We start from the raw sequence: 22,824 nt of genomic DNA, 5'->3' as shown, positions 1-22,824 counted from the left end.
GAATGTTCCACAGGAGTTCTACAGCAGATCATTTTTAATATGTAAAAAGCTACTGCTCACTTGGCATTTTGTCAGGCACTGAAAGAGTGTATTAGCATACATAGAACATTTTTCACTAGAGTTAGAGTTCTAGAGCTTCCAGGAAAAAGCAAGAGAGCTCCTGGTACTAACTATAACTATGGTATGTTCACCTGGTATTGTTCTTCAGTAACGTGACATGGCCACTGTCAGACAACAAAAATAAGTAAAACTTTAAGTAAACCTGAATGCAATAAATATGCAAAAGATGTACATTCTCCAGAAAATACAGAAAGCTGATACCTCTGGCATTCTGGAACACTTGTATAGTGTCTGTTGCCTGGCACAAATGTAGGCAAGTGTAGAAGTCCTGGTTAAATCATTTAGGTTTGCTAGTAAATAGGTTAGATGTTTTTTTAATGAAAGAAAATGCTTATTCTTAAAATGCAATAAAGAATAATGTATTGTTTATTGCACATTAGTCAGTGGTTAAAATGCTTGGAATAGCTGCTGTCAGTTTGGTTGTACTGATGCACAGTAATACAAAGTGGTAAGAATTCTGGGAACAATTTCACTTGCCATATTGAAATCCTGTTAAAGGTACTAAGGAACATATTTCTCAAAGGGTAAAGCTTTATATGTAACAAAAAACACCCCAAATCCCAACTGCCCTGTATGTTTTTTTTTGTTTTTTCAGTATGCTTTACTTTTGAGAATTCTATTTTTACCATTGCCCAACAAACATATCCTAACAAGTTATTTTCATTTCCAGGCTCGTGCCTTCTTACCTGCCTTTGTTTTCCTTTCCTTTTACTTTGTTCTCTTGACTTTTACCTCCTGTTGGGTCCCACTCAATCAACGATTCTTCTACCTTTAAGTTAAGATGCGACGATGTGTTGTCAAAGCTGAACATCAGCGCTGTATCAGAAATAAAGAGCAATACAGATATGACAACTGTAGTTCTAATGTAGTTTACTTGCAATGCCATCTTAGTTGTATGCTATAGTAGTATGTCAACTTCCAGATGCTCCTCATTCCTCTCCTGTTTGGGAAATGTCAATATAGAAGTGTAAAATTAAAGAAAAAATACCTAGATCTGCTCAAAAAAAGAAAAAAACACTTTGAGAAGAGAGAGAGAGAGAGAGAGAGAGAGAGAGAGACATCGAAAAGACTAGTGTTCAAACTAGACAAAAACAAGAAAAATGACAGTTTAACCTTAGGGCTTATGCAGTGGCTGGTGGAAGTGTTAGCTGCAGCTGAAGTGATATGAAGTGACTGGGTAAATGATTGCAAGTGCAAGCAAATGTTGCACCTTCTTACTCTCACTGTCCCTTACTATCACAACCTAATTAAATCGTATGGATTAAATTCCTGAGGCTAAACCAGCTTCACATGCGGATTGATTGGTTAGTAATGCCCTCAAACATTAGAGATAACAGTGCAAAATACTTGTCATATACAGAAATGTATTACAAACATAATACAGTGAAACATCCCATGATTTTAATATTGTTCAGTTTTTTTGTGGTCCCACCAATATATAACACATAATACATTTCTTTTCTGGTCCTCTAAAAATTATAAAACGGAGGTTCTACTATACAACAAAATAACTAAAATGGGTTGATGCTTGCAGATGTTTATAGGGATGCATAGTGTTAATTCCATACACAGCTACCAGAGCTATGAATCGGAAAGCCATTATCAAGAAAGCTCTGAATAAAGGGAATTCCATTTCCGATAAAATCAAATAGACAAACCTTCATTTTTGACTAATTTGATATTTCTCAGTTATAAGACAGTAGCATGTATTTGATGATAACTAAGCTAGTATAAGTCCAAGTTGAAGCCAAACAACCATATGTTTTTTTAATATTTAATGGGGACATACAAAGTGAAAAACACGTACAGGTATGGGATCCGTTATCCAGAAAGTTCCAAATTACAGAAAGGCTGTCTCCCATAGACTCAGTTTTATTGAATTAATGCAAATTTTTAAAAAACAATTTCCTTTTCCCTGTAATAATAAAACAGTACCATGTACATGATCCGCACGAAACCCAGCCTATTGGGTTTATTTAATGTTTACATGATTTTTTATTAGACTATACTGGTACAGGTATGGGACCTGTTATCCAGAATGCTCGGGACCTGGTGTTTTCCAGATAATGGACCTTTCCATAATTTGGATCTTCATATTTTAAGTATAATAAAAAAAATCATGTAAACATTAAATAAAACCAATAGGCTAATTTTGCTTCCAATAGAATTAATTATCCTAGTTAGTAATAAAAGTAGAAGGTACTGTTTTATTATTACAGATGAAAAGGAAATACTTTTTAAAAATTTGGATTTTTTGGATAAAATGGAATCTATGGGAGGTGGCCTTTCAGTAATTTGGAGTATTTAACACAAATATAGAGATAGATGAAAGACAATATTGAAAAATATCAATGAAACACCCACATATTCCATCTAGTAACTGGTCAGGAGACAGGGAAAAAAAAGCAATACCTTTGGTTTCCAACGTGACCGGATCTGAATATTCCCCAGCAACAGCCTTATTACAAGCTCTTACTCGGAAGTTCATGTACTTAGAGTCAAACCGTAAACCTATAAGTAAGAAAAACAAGTAGCAAGATTTCATGGAACATTGAATATAGTTTAGTTATGGAGTGAAGTCTGAAGCTCTGATAATCAATATGGTTTAAAAATAAAAAGTCAAAACCAGTCAATTTGATTTAGTTTGCTTCTTTTCTAAACATCTGATACATGCAATCAGACACTGTAATACAGACTTTTCTAGTGGACCGTATTCAGACAACAAAATTTTCTGAACAAGGATGCATAAATAAATTTAAGCTTGTCATACATACAAGAACAGATATGCCCCACATGGGTGGCTAGAGCTGAACTTATGTTTTGCCCCTGGGTCAAAAAACCTGCTTTAAATGCCTTTGTGAAAACTGTGACTCAGAAAACATTTATACAACTTTAAAGGAATTCACCCCTGAAGAAGGGAAACTATGGTATGGTTCACAGTCCAAATTATACAAACATATTGTGCTTTTTTTGTATAGCATTTTTTTCTATGTTGTAGTCCAGTCTTGCACTCACAAGTACCTACAGCCAAACTCTGAACATTACTTGCATCTAGATTACAAGGTTACAATATGTGCTGATGTGCAGTGTGCATTAATCAAGCCTTCACTCAGATGTTTATTAAGAGCTTATAATGTAGGTGCACAGACAGAGGCACGTGCCTAAGTTACAACGGTGTGTGTGTGTTGGGGGGGCAGACATCTGTCTCTTCTTTCTGCCTCCCCCCCACACACACTGCCTGCTCATCATTGGTACCGGTCCCTAAAACCGCATCATCAGTGCAAGTGCAAGTGCACGCTTATTCACATGCTGGAGGGTGGTGCAAGGTGGTGGCTGAACAGTGCTCAGGACACCGAGCTCTGTTCACAGAAAGATCTTTTAAAATTTTAATTCACTAGGTACAATGAAATGCTACACTTGTTTTTCAAAAAGGTTAAACATTAAGAAACATTTTTAAAATGCTGTGGCATCCCCCTGTGGTCAGCACTTGATTGGTGCAAATTCCATGCAGCAGGACAGTGATCCAAAGCATTCTTCTAAGCTAATAAAAACCTATATGGGGAAGAACCAGGAGCCCAATAGAAAATACCAATGGCACACAGGTCTACTGAAACACTTCAAGTGTTTATTATGGAGTGCAGTGCAACGTTTCGGGCGGGAAGAACCAGGAGCACCACCTTTGATAAAATGGCCAGCACAGTCACCAAACCACAACCCTATGGAGCTTTTGAAGGAAAAAATATAAAAAATATAAACATTTCTGCGTGATTTTAAACATTTATGGAAAGCGGTATAGGTTTAGGAATTGCTGTTCTCACTAGGCCAAAAAGACTGCACAGTGCAGCAGAGAGCTGTATTGTACTGTTTTAAGAGTGTTGCGTTCAGCTACATAAGCAAATAAATACTGTAGTTCCAGCAGAAGCATTGGGTTACTTCAAAAGCTTTGTAACATGAATCTGCATAAGCTATGTATAATGAAACTGAAGCATCAATTCTTTATATTGCTTTCTCTTTTACAACATTCACAGTTTCAGTCCTTACAAAAGATATTTGTCTTCAGCTGCACGCAAGTTTCTAGTGAGAGTGAAACACTATCTGCCAAGAACTTGCTGAAATACTATACGTTACACAAAAAAGAAACGTTTTTGAAACGTAAACATAATTTCAAGCAACTTTGCAATATACATCACTTAAAAAAATATGCAGACTTTTCATGATTTTTAATGGTTTCTGACAGTTTCCTATGCCTAGCCCCCTGCTCCTCTGCTGATCTTTCTGACTACTTTGCTGAGCTGGTCGACTACTTTTATTTTGTATCAACAGCCATCTGTCCTTAGCCTGCATCCTCCAAACCCCACAATTCCCTGCACATGTGATTTAAAAAAGGAAAGGAACATCACAGTGCAATGCATTATGGATTATGTAGTTCCTGCATGCTGTCTGTAAACCGTGGAGAAGTTGTTACAATTTGTAACATCAGTGTTTTAGTCCCTCCTTCCCTGCCAGGATTACAAATGATACAGAAAGAGAACTGTTAAACAGCTTGATTTCAGCATAGAAATGGCATTTATTCATACTTTTTGAAGAAACAGGTAACTGTGATGGGTATATTAGGGGTTTCTGTTTCTGTGTTATGTGTGCCTCTTTATTAAATATTGGTTTGGAAGCCGGAGTTCTCCTTTTATGGATAGAGTCATATGATAAGTATATATATATATATATATATATATATATATATATATATATATATATATATATATATATATATATATATATATACAGTATTGCTTACATATTGCTTACTGTCTCCTCCCTACACACAATATGGTTGCACTTACCAGAAAGAGTATATTCAGTTTCCTTTATGTGATCAATTGACTCCCAGCATCTTTCATCTTTGACTCTAGGTAGTCCATCATAGTTTGTTTTCCTATATTCAAGCACATAATGATCAATTTTGCTATCTTCTTCAGTCATTCTCCATGTTATGGTCACACAGTTGTCTGCCACAATGCAGTCTGCTGGATCAATTTCAGGTGCCTTAGGGACTGCAAAAAAACAAAATTAATAAAACAATTTAAATAGCTGCACAAATGGAAATAACATTGATTACTGAGCAGTGAAATGCTCAAATATTATATATATTAAATATTATAACAGCAAATGAATGGAAAGGATAAACAGTTATTATCATAGTATAATAGTTAAATTGGTTAAATGAATGGGTCGGATCAGTAATCAGTATGTTATTATAAGCAGTATTGATATATACTGCTTGCAAAAAGACTCAGTTCACCTTTCCTGTTCAACAGTCTACTTGTCCAAATACTTTCTCCATACCTGTAATTTGTATTTGGGAGCAAGGATCCAGACAAGTGTTAAAGGGGATGTAAAGTCAAAAAAAATTAATTTCTGTAACAGGTCCACTGCCTAAAAATCCCCATCTCTTCTGCTGAGGAGTGCAGAGAACATCCGGATACCCATTAAAAATTAATGTGCTCAAAGAAGTCGAAAACAATCTGACAAATTGGCACATGTAGCAGTTGAGCATTTGTTAACACTTTTCTGAATATCAGGACAATTTATAATTTATAACCAGTCAGGAATTTATGGTTAAATAACAATCCAGATCATACTGTTGGGGGCTTTGTCTGGATTCCCCAGATCATTCTTTAATAATTCTGCCACTATGGGGGGGATTTCACAATAGTGGAGATAGCCCATTTTTGGCGTGAAAGACAGTTTACAGACACTTTTATGAATTTGTCTTTCAAACGACATAAAAAGGTGCAACAACGACATTTCAGATCAATTCTAAGATAATTTGCTCATTGGTTCACCCAATCTTCATTTTACACTCTTGTAGGTGCCCCATTGGGGAAGCATTACAATATTAATAGGGATTAGCATTTAATACTCAGGGCACAAGTTTCTGTCTAACCCTATAGGTGTAAAAGCCTCATTAACAAAACAAGTAAAAAATTGATTAAACAAAAAAAGTGTATTTTATACAATTGTATATGTATAAAGTATTTAACTCACCCTTGCATTATTTTAGTAGTTTTGGCAGGGGTGCTTCGCCAATGAGGCAAGTTGAGGCTGTCGCCTCAGGCGGCAGCGCCCCACTAGGTACCAGGGGCAGCAAAAATGCTGCTCCTGGTAATTTAAGAGCAACTGCTGCTGCCTCAGGCGGCGGAGGGGCCAGGATCGCCCCTGAGTTTTAGCTTAATGAATGAGGCAGTATTAGCAATTTGACTGAATATATTATCTAAAGGAAAAGTAAAGCTTTACAGACATTTTTTTAGTTTTAGCAGCAATTATACACTTGACCTAAGATAATAAAACCTATTTCTTATACAAATCCCTATATTATGTAAAATAGCATTTCTTGTATTTAGACCCTTATTTCATGTTACAGAAGTGAAATTACACAAACATGTAGGCAGATTTAAAGCCCAGGTTATCCTGACACAATTATGTATCATTTTCCTCTGTAAAATAAACCCCCTCCCCCAAAAAAATCTAATTTGATGGCTGACTGACAGGTGTAGTAAGGGCTAAAGACAAATTCAGAAAAAACATCTATAAAATGTCATGCAAAAGACAAAATCTGAAAACTATCTGTTTAAAAGACAAATTCACAAAAGTGGAGGTTTGTGAATTTGGTGGCAAATCTGACACTTTTATCTTCACTTTCATTTTGTCTCAATATCACAACTGTTGTGAATTCCCCCCTATGTGTTACTTTCGCTTTAATGTCAAGGTTTTGAAGACTGATATACAATTGCAGAAATATATTTTGAGAATTGTTACCACAGTTTGAGTAGTGTAGTCTATATTTGTTTAAAGATTCACAGCAGTGGAAAGAAGTGAAAGACACAGGCAACCCAGTATGCAATGAGATATTTGAGAGCATTGTACTAAACTAGGGCATTGCTATTTTGCAGGTTAACCAATGAATGCTATCCTTTGGCTCAGTGAATTGTTGTCGAGAAATGGAAAATGTTAAATTTTTCAGGAGCTAATAACACAAATACTAAAGTAAACAAAATGGAGATTGGAATATGGATTCCAATAATGTGCAGTTCATAAAAAGTTTAAAGACAGAAAAATATCAGATTTGGGCCTCTGCTGAAAGATACACTATCACTGCCCTTTGTTCAAGTTTATAAGGTTATATGTTTTTTCCTTTATATGCCTTCAGTTTTCAAGAGCATTTTGTCCACAGAGCAGCAGCTACTGCCATTCCCTTTGTAGAGTTCAAATAAAATCATTATAAAACCCTATGCAATTACCAAATGTCTAAAGGCAATGCAAGAACTAGGACAACACATCAATTACTTTGCTTAAAGAGGTAGTTTATGTTAAACGTTTAGTATGTTAAAGAATGCCCTTTTCTTAGCAACATTTCAACTGGTCTTCATTAATAGTTCTTGAACTATTGGTCTTTCTCTTCTATCCCTTTCCAACTTAAATTTAAGGGGTAGTTCACCTTTAAGTTCATTTTTAGTATGTTATAGAATGACCAATTTAAATCAAATTTTCAATAGGTCTTCATTATTTTTTTTTTATATATAGTTTTTGAATTATTTGCCTTCTTCTTCTGATTCTCTCCAGCTTTCAAATGGGAGTCAATGACCCCATCGAAAAACAAATGCTCTGTAAGGCTACACATATATTGTTATTGTTACTTTTAATTACTCGTCTTCTATTAAGGCCTCTCCTATTCATATTCCAGTCTCCTATTCATATCAATGCATGGTTGCTAAGGTAATTTGGATCATATTGCTGAAATTGCAAACTGGAGAGCTGCTGAATAAAAAGCTAAATAGCTCAAAACCCACAAATAATAAAAATTTAAATTACCAAATGGTCTCAGAATATCAATCTCAACATCATACTAAAAGTTAACTCGAAGATGAACAACCCCTTTAAAGTGTGCCCGATTGTTGGGTGTCACTGACCCTGGCAGCCAAAAAACTATTGCTGTGTGAAGCTACATTTTTTTATCCTGCCGAAAAAGTCTTGGATTTGGCCAAACTGAATCCAGTATACAGTGCATCCCTCTTATTAATAAAGGGTGCTGACAAAAGATATTCTGCCACGGTTTACCTTACCTGGTAAAAACTTCAGAGCCTGGATTATTTTTCTTTCTTGGGAAAAGTCCACCATTAAATGAGTCATATTGTCACTGACCTTTGGTTTTAGTGAGAGTCGAAATGCAGGGGCCATTGTTACTCTGCAATGGAACGGTTATGAAAAAAGTCAACAAGTGGCCACAGTTTGGAGAGGAACACCCACAGCCGTACTTTAATTCATCCAGCTGAAGTAGGTTTTTTTTGGCAACTGACATACTGGCTCACATTATTCTTCTGTTTAAATGACGATGCCATATATGCCAGAACAGTGACTTTTTTTTTAAACCTGCTTGTTCAGATCCCACTGTACTAAAACAGACACCAAAGCTTTAACTTTAGAAATTTCTCATTGCATATTTAAAAATTGCAATCATTTTGGATTCTGTTATTTATTTTGCTCCTTTCATCTTGTTTTTTAGTCCTATTAAAGGTGAAATTTACCCTCCTTTTTCAATTAGTTATGCCTTACGTTTAAAAGGTGCATTAGCCTACCATGCTTAAAAAAGTATTTGTGTATTTCTCAGATATACACGATTCTTCTCTTTCAAGGGCAACCATGTAGTGGGAAATGGCTTTTGCCAAATTCAGACGAACCATTTCCCAAACAAAGCAAGAAGATGTTTTCTGAAGCACTGGCCCAGGGTATCAGGTGAATGATTACAATCGTTAGGCAGCGCCCAAACATTTGGTACTCACCATTGATTGAACCTTTCCTTTTCCATTAATTTCAGCTGACTAATTAATATATCTCAGACAGAATTTCACAAAGAGGGAGTGAAAAATCTTTACCTTTTTTATTGTCTGCTTATATTTCAAAGTTGCAAAAGTTAACATACAAAATATATACTTTACATTATATAGTTTATCTAAACTATCTAAATGTTATATAACACCAAAGGCTAGTTTATCATCCAGTTGACCAGAGACCTTGTTTATAATGCAGATTTGTTCAGCTTGGCTTAGAGTAAACCAATACAGTTGGAAATAAAACCACTTGAGCCTCATTTATAAACAATGGCCATATTCAAACCAGATCTGTAACCAGTAGCAACCAAATATATAGAATGTGATAGTTAGTGGCTTTTGCACTAAATCTTAGTAAAGCTTTTAATGAGGACAAAGTGTCTAGTGTGTCATTGCTCTATAAATTTAGTTGACTTTTTTTCATAGTTTTATGATGTAGTTTGTATATCTAAATTACACTGTTTATACTGCAAATAATTCACTATACCATATAAAATTTAATTCCTGAACTAGCAAGTGTTTTTTTTAGTTGTAATATTGGTGCGTATGCAGCCACCTCAGCAGGGGCGATTCTAGCCATTATGCCGCCTGAGGCGGCCTTCTTTTGCCGGCCCCGCCCCTCCCCACGGCACTCACCTTTACAGCGCCAGAGAAGCACTATTAACTGCGCTATTAACTGATGCATTTTGAAAAAAACATTTTTCCCATGACAGTATCCTTTTTAACAACCCAGAAGTATTCGACTACCACAAAGCAAATACACGTCTGTTTTAAGTATTCAAGAGAACTTTACGATATCTTACACCAATTTACAGGCAAAGCACAAAAAAACTGTATATGCCACATACACACAAAGCTGCATATCAGCTCTGAGCTCTATATACAGTCATATGAAAATGTTTGGGAACCCCTCTTAATTCTTTGGAGTTTCGTTTATCATTGGCTGAGCTTTCAAAGTAGCAATGTTCTTTTAATATATAACATGCCTTATGGAAACAATAGTATTTCAGCAGTGACATAAAGTTTATTGGATTAACAGAAAATATGCAATAGGCATCATAACAAAATTAGACAGGTGCATAAATTTGGGCACCCTAACAGAGATATTATATCAGTGCTTAGTTGAGCCTCCTTTTGCAAATGTAACAGCCTCTGGACTCCTCCTACAGCCTTTGATGTCTGGATTCTGGATGGCGGTATTTTTAACCATTTGTCCATACAAAATCTCTCCAGTTCAGTTAAATTCGATGGCTACTGAGCATGGACAGTCTGCTTCAAATCATCCCATATATTTTTCATGATATTCAAGTCGGAGGATTGTGGCGGCCATTCCGGAATATTGTACTTCTCCCTCTGCATAAATGCCTTTGTGTGTTTATGGTCATTGTCTTTTGTCTTAACTTCAACTTTGTGACTGATGCTTGAACATTATCCTGAAGAATTTGTTGATATTGGGTTGAATTCATCCGACCCTCGACTTTAACAATGGCCCCAGCCCCAGTCCCACAGCCCCACAGCATGATGGAACTTCCTCCAAATTTGAAAGTAGGTAGCAGCTGTTTTTCTTGGAATGCAGTGTTCTGCATTCTGCAAAGCGCTTTTTGTTATGACCAAATAACTAAATTTTTGTCTCATCAGTTCAAAGCACTTTGTTCTAAATGAGCTTTTGCATACAACAAGCGACTGTTTGTGGCGTGAGTGCAGAAAGGGCTTCTTTGTCATTACCCTGCCATACAGATGTTCTTTGTGCAAATTGCCCTGAATTGTTGAACAATGTACAGATACATCATCTTCAGCAAGACGTTCTTGCAGGTATTTGGAGGTGATCTTTGGGTTGTCTGTAACCATTCTCACAATTCTCTGTATATGCGCTCCTGTATTTTTCTTGGCCTGCCAGACCTGGGTTTTACAGCAACTGTGCCTGTGGCCTTCCATTTCCTGATTACATTCCTTACAGTTGAAACTAACAATTTAAACCTCTGAGATAGCTTTTTGTAGCCTTCCCCTAAACCATGATACTGAACAATCTTTGTTTTCAGATCTTTTGAGAGTTGCTTTGAGGATTCCATGATGTCACTCTTCAGAGCAGAGTCAAACAGAAGCACAACTTGCAATCGGTCACCTTAAATACCTTTTCTCATGATTTGCCTATGAAGTTCAAGGCTTAATCTTGCATTCAAATTAGTAAAATTACAAGGGTATGCAAATTTTTTGCACAGCCAGTTTTTCACAATTGATTTTATGTTTACTGCTTTACTAAAAATCTTTGTTCAGAAAACACCCAAGTACTCATGGGAAATGAAAGACATACCACTGTTATCTTTTTTGTTGAAATTGGAGTAAATTATTATGCAGAGACTAGGAGGCTGAGACTAGGAGGACTGTATTGTACTACTCTCCAGATTGTATTTTCTTTTCAAGGGCAACTCCTCATGACACCATTTCTCCCAACCACAGAATGGAGTAGGTACTGCTTTTTTATAGGATTGCTTTAGCTGATGTACAATAGGTCATTCAATTTAGGGACAATTTACTCAGTAATCAGTGCACATGTATATTGTATACAGAATTATTACTGCAGGATTAAAATTTGTGTTATGTGGCAAAGACTTCTTATTTTAACATTGCAACTTTTATAACACTTCCAAGATATGCTGGGCTTGATTTTAAAAGTGGAAATGGAGTAATTGGGGTGTAGTCATTACTTTTTACCTTTGATAGTTAACCGTATAATTATTTACTGAAGTGTTTCTTTTACAGTATACTTCTGTATCATAAGTCACTTGGCCCAAGACTTTCCACCAACCCACTGTCAATATACGGTACATGTAAAACCATATTCTTATTGATCTTTCAACCAATAAGAATGAAGGAAAAGGTGAACATAACTAGAAAGACAATTAAAAAGAAAAGCATCAGTGGCAAATTAACAACGCAGAAATAAGTGGAATTTGGTACTGTACCTATCCTTGATCTGTCTGGCAGCCTTTGGTGCAAAGTAAAGAAGAGAGAAAGTAAAGTTAGTGTCCATGCATGTCTAAAAGTATGTGAACTCATTGGGTCTATGGAGACTAGGTGAGACAATTAGTATAATAGGTCCCTAGTGTATAAACAAATATTAAGAAATACATGTTCTGTGAAAGGGAAAATAAATGAAAGTAGGTTGTGTTAAGAATGCAACTGCCAAAGAGCTCAAATACCATTTCAATTTGTCACATAACAGATATAGAACAAGTTACTGTTTCCCATAATGTAGATTAGAGACAACTAGCTGCTGTTTTTACAGACAGTGATACTACTGCCTAGTCAAGCCCACCAGCAGCAACAGGCAGTGTTGGACTGGGCCAGATCCGATTCTTAGTGGCGCGAACCCTCTGTCGCTGATGTGACAGCGTGCACACACACAGAAACCCGGCACCACGTGCATATGCAGAAGTGCGCCAAAGCGGGGGCTGGAAGGGGGCCCTGGGGCAGTAGCCCCGGTGGTCCCCCAGTCCGACCCTGGCAACAGGGGAAAATGTTTAGGTAGTTTTTATCATAAGCCTAATTTATCAGCAGTGTTTATTACTGGAACCAAGGCTGCAAATATGTAGATGAATAAGGATCCTTAGAATAACAACCATAGGCTTTTTTAATTATTTGCCTTATTCTTTTGACTCTTTCCAGCTCTCAAAGGGGGGTCACTGACATCATCTAAAAAACAAATGCTCTCTAAGGCTACACATTTATTACTATTGCTATTTTTTATTACTCATCTTTCAATTCAGACATTACATTAAACTCTATACAAAACTCTTTAATTTTTTGGTGTTACTAGTCCTTTGCGCAAATGGGGAGTGACATTGCCCATGCACCTTTTGTGAGGGCAACAAAACACCCAAAAAAAAATTGTATGGGAAATTATGTAAATTTATCCCAATACAATTATGTAATCATGTGAAAATACAGGGTGAGTGATTTTTAGACAATTTTTTTTCACTTGCCTAAAAGGCAAATTTGCCCAACTAACAAGCCTCCCCATGTGCCATTACTCTTAGAAATGTCATCAGACAGTCATTAAACAATGTACACTGCAAGTACATTCATTAATTTCCTTTATTCACAGATTAAGCAAATTTTGGGTGGAAAAAAAAATCACTTTTTTCAGGACAGAGGGGCATTTATTAAATGTAGAATTGTTTCTCTTTGTAAAATGTTGCATTTTTCAGGATTATAAAATAAAAAATGTCTTCACTGTATCTATCTATAAAAATGCTATATAATATAGAGAACATAGTAAACGACTTTATCTGTAAACTGAGAATTCAGAGAAATAGACTTGTTTTGCTTTCCTGAAAGAGAGCTTCTAACTGTGCTGTAAGGAAAGATTGGCAGGCCTCTAATCAGACTGACTTGTCAGTACCTTGGTGAATTCTTCTGGTTCTATTATGCTGACAGACTGTGAAGCGAATTCTAATAGTTCCTCTGAGCTCTCCAGGGCTTTTTTACATTGGGTCAGCTGATTCTAGGAAAGAGAAAATTATTTTATGATTTTATGCACAACTCCTGAATCACTGCTGGACTGGCAACAAAACAACAAATAGATGATCATTTACCAACTACAGAAAAAAATAATATAGTTTGCCTGTACATAAATTAATTGAAGGCTGCAGGTTCAGTGCAAATAAATCTGACTTTTTTAAAATATTTATTAAGATAAAACCATTCAGCTCCATATACAAATGATACAGTATGTGGAAGATTCATTAAGGGACAGTTTTATCAAAGGTCAAATAGTAAATTCAAATTTGCAACTTTCAAAATTCACACATTTGAATTTTAATCCCCCTATTTGAATGTAAATTCTAATGTGAGATTTATCACAGTCGACCCTGAAAACAGTCCTAATTCAAATATTTGCCACCTAAAACCTGCCAAGTTCATGTACATTCAAGTTTTTTTTCAGGAGAAAAACAATTAGGGGCCCATTCACTAAGTTCGAGTGAAGGAATAGAGGAAAAATAGTTAGAATTTCGAATGTTTTTTTTGGCTACTTTGACCATCGAATTGGCTACTTCGACCTTCGAATCGAACGATTCGAACTAAAAAACGTTTGAATATTCGACCATTCGATAATCGTAGTACTGTCTCTTTAAAAATGTCTTCGACCCCCTAGTTCGCCACCTAAAACCTACAAAGGCCAATGTTAGCCTATGGGGAAGGTCCCCATAGGCTTGCTAACAATTTTCTGATCGAAGGATAATCCTTCGATCGATGGATTAAAATCCTTTGAATCGTTCGATCGAACGAATTGCGCAAAATCCTTCGACTTCGTTATTCGTTTTTAATTCGGCAGTCGAATATCGAGGGTTAAGTAATGAATACAATTTGAATTATCGGGACGGAACTATTCGATCGAATATTAGACATTCAAAATTTTTATCAAACAACCTGTCAGTCGAAATGTGAGTATATTCAAACTATAAAAAATTCACATGAATTCGAAATTCAGCCTTTGATAAATGGGCATCTAAACGTTGGATTAGAATGTTTACCAGTTTTCTGTAATTTCTACAGTAGTGTGAATGTTATTGCATTCATTATAGTTTCTGAACACTCTGGAAATTTTCAGCATATTTCTGCCAAAAATCTTAACCACTTTCCCTTCTTTTTTTTTTCTCAGCAAAGCTCTTTCCTATTTTCTTTAAATATTTCCTTACTTCCTACACTGGCTTTATCAAGTCATGTGATGGTTTTCCTAGATACTCCTGAAAATCAGTAACAGCTGAAACTCATGAATATTTATTTATTTTTTGTCCTCTGTGTTTTACACTTTTTTTTAAAATATTGCTAGAGATTAATATTTCTGTAGACTTTAAAACAGTCCAAAATTCACTAAACTAGTCACTGAGAGAATAGCTTATTTAAATGTTGATCTAGTAGTAATTGTTAATCAGAGAAGTAGGTTAGAAATAAAACATCATGGACTTACCTGCAGCTCCTGTGTTTTACGGGCTTGCTCTTGCTTTATAATGCTAGTCATGCCCTCTTTCATCTCATCCAGGAACGAGTAAAGGCTATCAAACTCATCATCCAAATCTGAAAGCACTTTACCCGAGTTTGCCTGCAAAACAGCAGAACCGTTTGTGCCACTTTAGATCTTATAGATCTTTAGGAGAACAACCTTGCATGTTTTAAAACACCTAAAGTTATAAGAGGCATCAGGAAACCAATATAAATCCCCCTTTTTAAACAATGTTGATTATGTTATGTTTTCCCTTCATCAGATAAAATCACTATCCTAGCCAATACAGTTTAAGTTTCTTAAGGGTGGTGGCACAGGGGGAGATTAGTCGCCAAGCTATAAATCTTCGCTATTGCTGGTGATTAATCTCCCCAAAATCCCTTCCGACCAGCAAGAATGTGAATTGCCGGTGAGACGGCAAGTGTGTCACTTTGTTTTTCGAAATCACCCAAAGTTTCCTTGTGAGGCAACTTTGGAAAACCGAAGCAACACTTATGCCATCCCACTGGCATAAGCTGCTGTGTAACCATAGGGACAGCTATTCAAGCACAGGATACATGTCATGGTCGGCACCCTAAAACCAGAACCAATGCTAAGCGCCCTGTTCTTGGCTCTTGCTTCCGCCTTTAACAGCCGCCTTTCACCTCGGGAGGAGCCCTCGGCTAATCGGATGCCGCCAGGTCTTAATAAGAGAGGTGCCAAGCGAAGGGTTCTGGATGAGCAAAGGGGCACAACAGTAAGCAGAAGTCTTTTGACAGAAGATCACGATACAAGGCATAGGCAGAAAGTGCAGCCAAATCAGACCAGGTCGGGGCAGGCGGAGTACAAGCAGAGTCAAACAGTCAAGGGTCAAACCATGAGATCAATCAGGAGGGAAACGGATAAAGCAGAGTTGGTTACCAGGCTGGGTCAAGATTACAGAGATTAGAATTGTCAAAACAGGCAGGGGTCACAACAGGAATCAGATAATAGTCAGAATAATAACTCAGCAGCACCAGGAACTCAATACAGATGAACCTATAACGGGCTGTGAAAAATACATTCTGGCACTTTAAATACTTTTAAACTTCGCGCCATTGCGCGTTGGCGTCAATAAATAGGGAGAATGTGCACTGCGCGTGCCCTAACAGGCGCATTGGAAGAGGAGCGGCATGGCGGGCGTCCCCGCCACACCACTAGACCACCACGGTGAGTTATTACAATACACAGTAGATAATAGATAAGTTCTGAAGAATCCCATTGTATATTATGGAGTTTATCATTGGTTATCTGCTTATCCTGTGCCATTTCTCCTTTTTCAGCTTTGAATGGCTGCCCCCATATATGTATGTATAATATGTATGTATAATATATATATATATATATATATATATATATATATATATATATATATATATATATATATATATATATATATATATATATATATATATATATATATATATATATAATCCAAAAAAATAAAACCGCACTCCAAGGTCTTGAAATAGTGAAAACAGTGGAAAGTTTATTTCAACATTTCGGCACACAGACTTGGGCCGTCTTTGTGCTGAAACGTTGAAATAAACTTTCCACTGTTTTCACTATTTCAAGACCTTGGAGTGCGGTTTTATTTTTTTGGATTATTATACTATGCTATAACCAGCACCCAGGCAGTTGCTTGTATTGCGAGTGCACCACTATAGACTTACTATATATATATATATATATATACACTATAATTGTTTTTCTGAAGCAAACACACAAGTTTTACAAGTGCAGCACAACAGTACATTATCTTTTTAGTTCTTTAGGACACTTATTTTTTTGGTGTTACTGGTCCTTTAATATCACAAAGGACCTTCTTACAGTTATATGGGGCATTAGCAGATGCAACACGATAAGGGGGTGATTTATCAAGTTTGAATTTTTGCCAAGATTTGAATTTTTTGCACAAAAACTCACAAATTCTAATTATATTTTCAAAAACTCAAATGTCTGGTTTTTATTTCTATATTCTAAAAGCTGGTGAATTCATGAAGAAGTCAATAGGAGTTGTCCTAGGCAAAATTCGAGCCTTTTTTTTTTTTTTTTTTATTCAAGTCTTCGAGTTTGTAAACTCACAAGTTTTTTAAGCCTATAAACGTAATAGAAACTTCATAAAAATTAACTTTACTCCTGTTGTTTTGGGTGATACTAACTCAGAGGTGGTGGTAAATAACAATATAAATTAGGGCATGGGTGCGGTATATAAAAAAACCCATTATAATACAAATATCTCAGTCTGCTATTTGTAATGAATGGTGTTCATTCTTCCCTATGTGTGTGGGACTAAAACAATAGTTAATAAATGTTCTTTCTCATGCCTAAAAGCTAAACTTGGCTATAGGATAGTAAAAGGTACATTATTTAAATTCACATAAAAAGGCATATGATAAAGTATATGGCATGAATTACCCAGCACTGTATGTGCAAATCTTTATCTTTAATAAATACTATTTCTTTAAAATGCAATTTTTCCACAGCTTTTTCCATTTATGAGCCATTATCTGGCAGACATACCTGCACACCTCTTAGTCTGTGATTGAGCGTATCAATAAAATTCTGGATTTCATCATTTTTGTTGGCAAGGGTTGTGATAATCCTCTGCAAAGCTTCCTAGACAAATGGGAAATAGAGAAGGAACCTGTTTATTATCAAAAGTAAATTAGAAGTAGACTGTGAAAAAAAATCAAATATTTACACTGAAAACATTCAAGATTTAGTTTGTAAATAGAGAAAGTTGATACACGTATTGGGAGACGAGCTGTACCCAGAACTGTCTCCACAATAAATAAAAAACTTTTCTATAGCTGATGGAGATGTATATAATGAAGCAAAATGTGGCCAATTCAATATTGTACATAAAATAAAGACAAAGTGAAAGTTATAAGACATTAACAAGATGGAGCGAACATTGTATGATCACTTTTCTATCTGTGCAGTTTATGGATCATCCCCCATAAAGCAAATAATTTCATACCAGGTGTAAAACGTAAAGCTAAAAGTAGGAAGCAGTACTTGTTCTACCGACACAGGCCTAGCTTGATGCTGCACCCCTCCCCCGCATGCTCACCTTTTTGCGTCGGAGGGGGTAGAGGGTTCTCTGTGTCGGCAGCAATTGGGCTCTCTGCACTAGAAGAGCAGAATATCCAGGTTTGAAAACTGAAAATTCAGCTTAGAGTTATTAAAAGCAGAATTTTTGCCATCTCTGCTAACTATTGGGGCACTGCCGCCTGAGGCGAATTTCTCAACTTGCTTAATTAGCGCAGTGTCCTTGGTTAGAACCTACAGCTGAATGTTACATTTGGCTGAAATAGCCATTTTGATTAAATGCAATTATATTACTGATAAGTAGTGATGAGTGAATTTATTTGCCAGCCCTGGATTTGTGGCAAAATTACGAATTTTATGCCATGTGCAAATTATTAGGACAAAAAAAGTCGCCAAAAGAAAAAACGCCCATTGACTAATGCATTATGACAAAAAAAGTTGCCATAAGAAAAAAACACCCATTGACTTTAAAGGGGAATTCAACCCTTTAAGAAAAAAACAGTACCCCCCCACCCCATGTAGACCCCCCTCCCTTCTCCCTCCAGCCTAACTGCCTCCCAGGGAAATGCCCCATACTTTATACTTAGGGTGACCCTGCCCTGAAGAACTTAAATTCTATAATAAAGTCAGACCCTTGATCAATTCTCTTATTTTACAGAGTAGCAACTATTTCATTGAAATCTTATCTGCATTATTTTGACTTCACAGTGAAAATGTCAGCGCACAATGAGACAAAGCTCTGAATACTTTTTGCAAGGCACTGTATATAGATACATACACAGATTTTTTCCTATTCAGACAAAATGAATGATGAAATTTACATGTGCTCTTTGGCTGCAAGTATAGTTCAATCATCATACAGTCTCGGTTTCCACAGTCCACTGGATAATTATACATATCATTTCTACTTTAGCCCTCCCTCACAGCTAGGAACGGATAGGAGGAACAGTTGACAACCCAAAGGGTTAATAGTAAAAAGTAAAAAAATCTTTTTTGCATTAGCCCTATGAGAAGTAAGAGATCAGAGATGAATAATATATAGGACACACAGGCATTCTCAAGGCACAGATTTCTGTTGCTCCAGATCCAATTCTTTCACTGCCAGTTAAAGGTTACCCACAAAAAATTTACCTAAAATCATCTTCCCTCAATGCTTTATGGAAGATAGGAAATATAGAATTTCTTGCATACCACCATAATAATGCTTAAATTCAATTGTAAACATATGGGTTTTGCCACCACCTGTGTCCTGCACACATCATTCAATCAATAGCAAGAATAATATAAGCCAACTATTAACACAGCAAATAATTCCAAAATTAGTCAACTGTTTAAATTTAAAAATTAAACATTGGGGCTATTTATATTGTCTGCTTTAATACTGTTTAACTGCATAACTCCATATGAATTTTTATGTACAGGTATGGGATCCGTTATCCAGAAACCTGTTATCCAGAAAGTGCCAAGTGAATTTTTATGTACAGGTATGGGATCCGTTGTCCAGAAACCCGTTATCCAGAAAGATCCAAATTACGGAAAGGCTGTCTCTCAGACTCCATTATAATCATATAATCCCGATTTTTTAAAAATTGTAAACTAGATTTCCTTTTTGTCTGTACTAATAAAACAGAACGCTTACCAAACTAAGATATAATTAATCCTTATTGGAAGCAGAACCAGCCTATTGGGTTTATTTAACGTTTACATGATTTTCTAGTAGACTTAAGGTATGAAAATTCAAGATACAGAAAGATCAGTTATCTGGACAACCCCAGGTCCCGAGCATTCTGGATAACAGGTCCCATACCTGTACAAATTAATGATAGTATATTTATCACAAACTGGAGTCATTCTGGGTACATAGCCTGGGCTTAGTTAGTGACAGTAACCAGAAATGGGGCATGGCATTCATAAAATGTGTATGTTTACTACCATACACCTACTACTCATTAATTAGATGAGTCAACTGCAATAAGACCAATGAAAGCATAATTCTTATTGGTTGCTATATACTACTACTCCGGAGTATAAATTACATATCTTGTATTGTCCTCCATAAAGCTGAAATGCACCAGAACCACCCGAAGATTGATCTTACTCATTAACATATCTGAATGAAAGATTTGCAGTTGTGATTTACGGTCATATACTATGTTTTTCCTGAATTATATGTTTTTATCTAATTTCAAACAATTTAGCAAAATGAATGCTGCATTAATGCATCGTAACAGAATATCCCAATGCGAGGCCTTATTTATCAGTTCAGTAATCACTTCAAAATAGTCTGCTGCTGCCACCAACTCCCAGGGACACAATGGCAACAGTTTAACAAAGGACCTAGGTATTAGCATCATCTGCTTCACTGCAAATGTACTTTCTTTTAAAAGCTGACTAAAGGGTTGCATGCTGTCACCCAATGGAGGGTGCACATCACAAAGCATCAAGCCCCTTGTTGTTACATTTTTGAATTGTTGTGCAAACCTCCACCTGCTCCTCTGTAAATTAGCATCACAACAATACATGTGGGAGGGCCTGCCCTCACTGGTATAATGTTAACTCTCTGGTGATACGGCTCATGACAAAACTGAATTCTCCAATCAAATTGCTAGCGAAGCAACCTTCTACAAGTTACAGTTCAAAGCAGAATTTTATGTACAATGTATTTTTCTTGGTACTAATTGGATTTCAGCAGTGGGGACGCTGCGACTGAGCACCCGATTGGAGCAGCAAAAAGGGAGAGTGAACCTTGAGCGGTCCTTCTTTGTTGAGCTAAGTACCTAAAGTATAACCTTCAAATGTATCCAGTGCACAGCATTCTACAGTTAACATTGTACATGCCAATTTGATTACTTTAGGGGGCCGATTCATGAAGCTCGAGTGAAGGATTCGAATTAAAAAAACTTCGAATTTCGAAGTGTTTTTTGGGCTACTTCGACCATCGAATGGGCTACTTCGACCTTCGACTACGACTACGAATCGAACGATTCGAACTAAAAATTGTTCGACTATTCGACCATTCGATAATCGAAGTACTGTCTCTTTAAGAAAAACTTCGACCCCCTACTTCGGCAGCTAAAAGCTACCGAAGTCAATGTTAGCCTATGGGGAAGGTCCCCATAGGCTTGCCTGAGATTTTTTGATCGAAGGATATTCCTTCGATCGTTGTATTAAAATCCTTCGAATCGTTCGATTCGAAGGATTTAATCGTTCGATCGAACGAATAATCCTTAGATCGTTCGATCGCAGGATTTGCGCTAAATCGTTCGACTTCGATATTCGAAGTCGAACGATTTTAGTTCCTAGTCGAATATCGAGGGTTAATTAACCCTCGATATTCGACCCTTCATACATCTGCCCCTTAGAGTTCTCGGTAACGATTCTGCCAAATACTTGGTACTGTCCCCTAAATTCTTAAAGGGACAGTATAGACCCATTTTCAACATGAGCTAAATGATTAAGGCATGTGCTGAAGAATATGAATCCTGTTTCACTTGAGTACTTTCTGTCATTTCCTGATCCTAAAGAACTTCAAAGAAAATGATAAAACAGATTACCAGTCCACAGAGAAGCAACTGATAATGAGCTGCTCAAAAGTTTCTGCTTAACTGCCTCACGAGGAAACTTCGGGCGACTTTGGAAATTGAAGCACCGCGAATGCATTGGCGCAGTCTATTTTTCATTTTAACAGACGGAAGGCAGTTCGGGGAGATTATTGCCCCGAAGAGGAGGCGATTAGTCGCCGGGCGACTAAATCTCCCCGAATCTGCACCTGCCCTAAAGAGGAGAAGTTTTTTTTTTGTTTATTTTAAGGGAGAGCTAAACAAATTGCCCTGTTTATAAATAAAGGAGGGAGTAAGGTCAGTGCTTTATAATGGCTAAAATGGAGAAACATGGATTACATGTTTTTACATTAAAGCAACAGGCAGAATATAATTTCAACTATTTATTGTGCTCAGTTTTAGCAAAGGTGTTTTTAGCTGTATGCTGTCCCTTTAAAGTAACAAGCTAACGGAGAGTTGTGGAATGTAGTCAGTACAATTTGTAGGCTGTGGTGCTTATTTATGAACACTGAGGATATCTGCCCAAGTTTAGTAACACATGGCAATTAAATAAAATTTTTATGTTTTCCAGCACCGGAGGTGTGGGCTAATAGAGCCACACTTTGATTGAGTAAACAATACTGTTTTGCCCAATAAATGCTCATAGTGTGTGCTCCATTAGGGTCCCAGCTTGCACATTATACCCACACCAAAAACTCACTCACAGTGAAAACAGCATTGTACTTGCAATGAGATAAGATAAGATTTTTTGGGCAAAATTGTTTCCCTTAAACATAGTGCAACGTCTATTAACCCTGACCTCTGGTGGGGGGAAACAATTGTTCTATGTGCCCTTTGAACTGTTTTTATTGCAGCTATATTAAGAAAGCCTATAACCAATTGGTTGTTGTGAGTTACTGGCTAGCTACAAACTTGGCCAGAGTTGGTAAATGAACCCCGATGTGTTTTATAGTTTGGGGGCAGTGGAGAGTGTTTGTCATTAGTGCTTACTGGGGAAAAAAATGCTCCAAAATAAGTCACCTTCAAGTAGGGTATGCACTTTACTCAGTTATATTTTGCAACATAAAAGATTTCCCTTTATTTTGTGTTATTGCATGCTTCCATATATTCTTTCAGGAGTCACCATATCAATATTCTTAGATGACTGGGTGAGAGAACATACACTGAATAAACCAATCCAGTTTAT

General features: G+C 36.5%; 1 protein-coding gene across 3 annotated transcripts in view; it reads right to left on the bottom strand.

Annotated features, from left to right (window-relative positions):
* The window catches only part of fsd1l.S (fibronectin type III and SPRY domain containing 1-like S homeolog), a 30,827-nt gene that overhangs the window by 7,135 nt on the left and 868 nt on the right, over positions 1-22,824 (bottom strand). For 2 of the 3 annotated variants that reach the window (XM_041580083.1, XM_018243764.2), the window contains exons 2-9: positions 17,548-17,643; positions 14,974-15,105; positions 13,405-13,506; positions 11,966-11,988; positions 8,238-8,359; positions 4,959-5,168; positions 2,533-2,631; positions 807-936 (exon numbers count right to left, since the gene is read on the bottom strand). In XM_041580083.1, coding sequence (XP_041436017.1) covers positions 807-936; positions 2,533-2,631; positions 4,959-5,168; positions 8,238-8,359; positions 11,966-11,988; positions 13,405-13,506; positions 14,974-15,105; positions 17,548-17,643 — 914 coding nt within the window. Of the gene's footprint in view, positions 1-191; positions 225-806; positions 937-2,532; positions 2,632-4,958; positions 5,169-8,237; positions 8,360-11,965; positions 11,989-13,404; positions 13,507-14,973; positions 15,106-17,547; positions 17,644-22,824 lie in introns of all 3 variants that reach the window. The other variant, XM_041580082.1, reaches the window with a different exon arrangement.

The sequence above is a fragment of the Xenopus laevis genome, chromosome 1S, assembly GCF_017654675.1.
Source record: "Xenopus laevis strain J_2021 chromosome 1S, Xenopus_laevis_v10.1, whole genome shotgun sequence".
Taxonomy (NCBI): domain Eukaryota; kingdom Metazoa; phylum Chordata; class Amphibia; order Anura; family Pipidae; genus Xenopus; species Xenopus laevis.
Note: the sequence above shows the minus strand (reverse complement) of the source record. Positions and strands in the feature narration are given on the sequence as shown.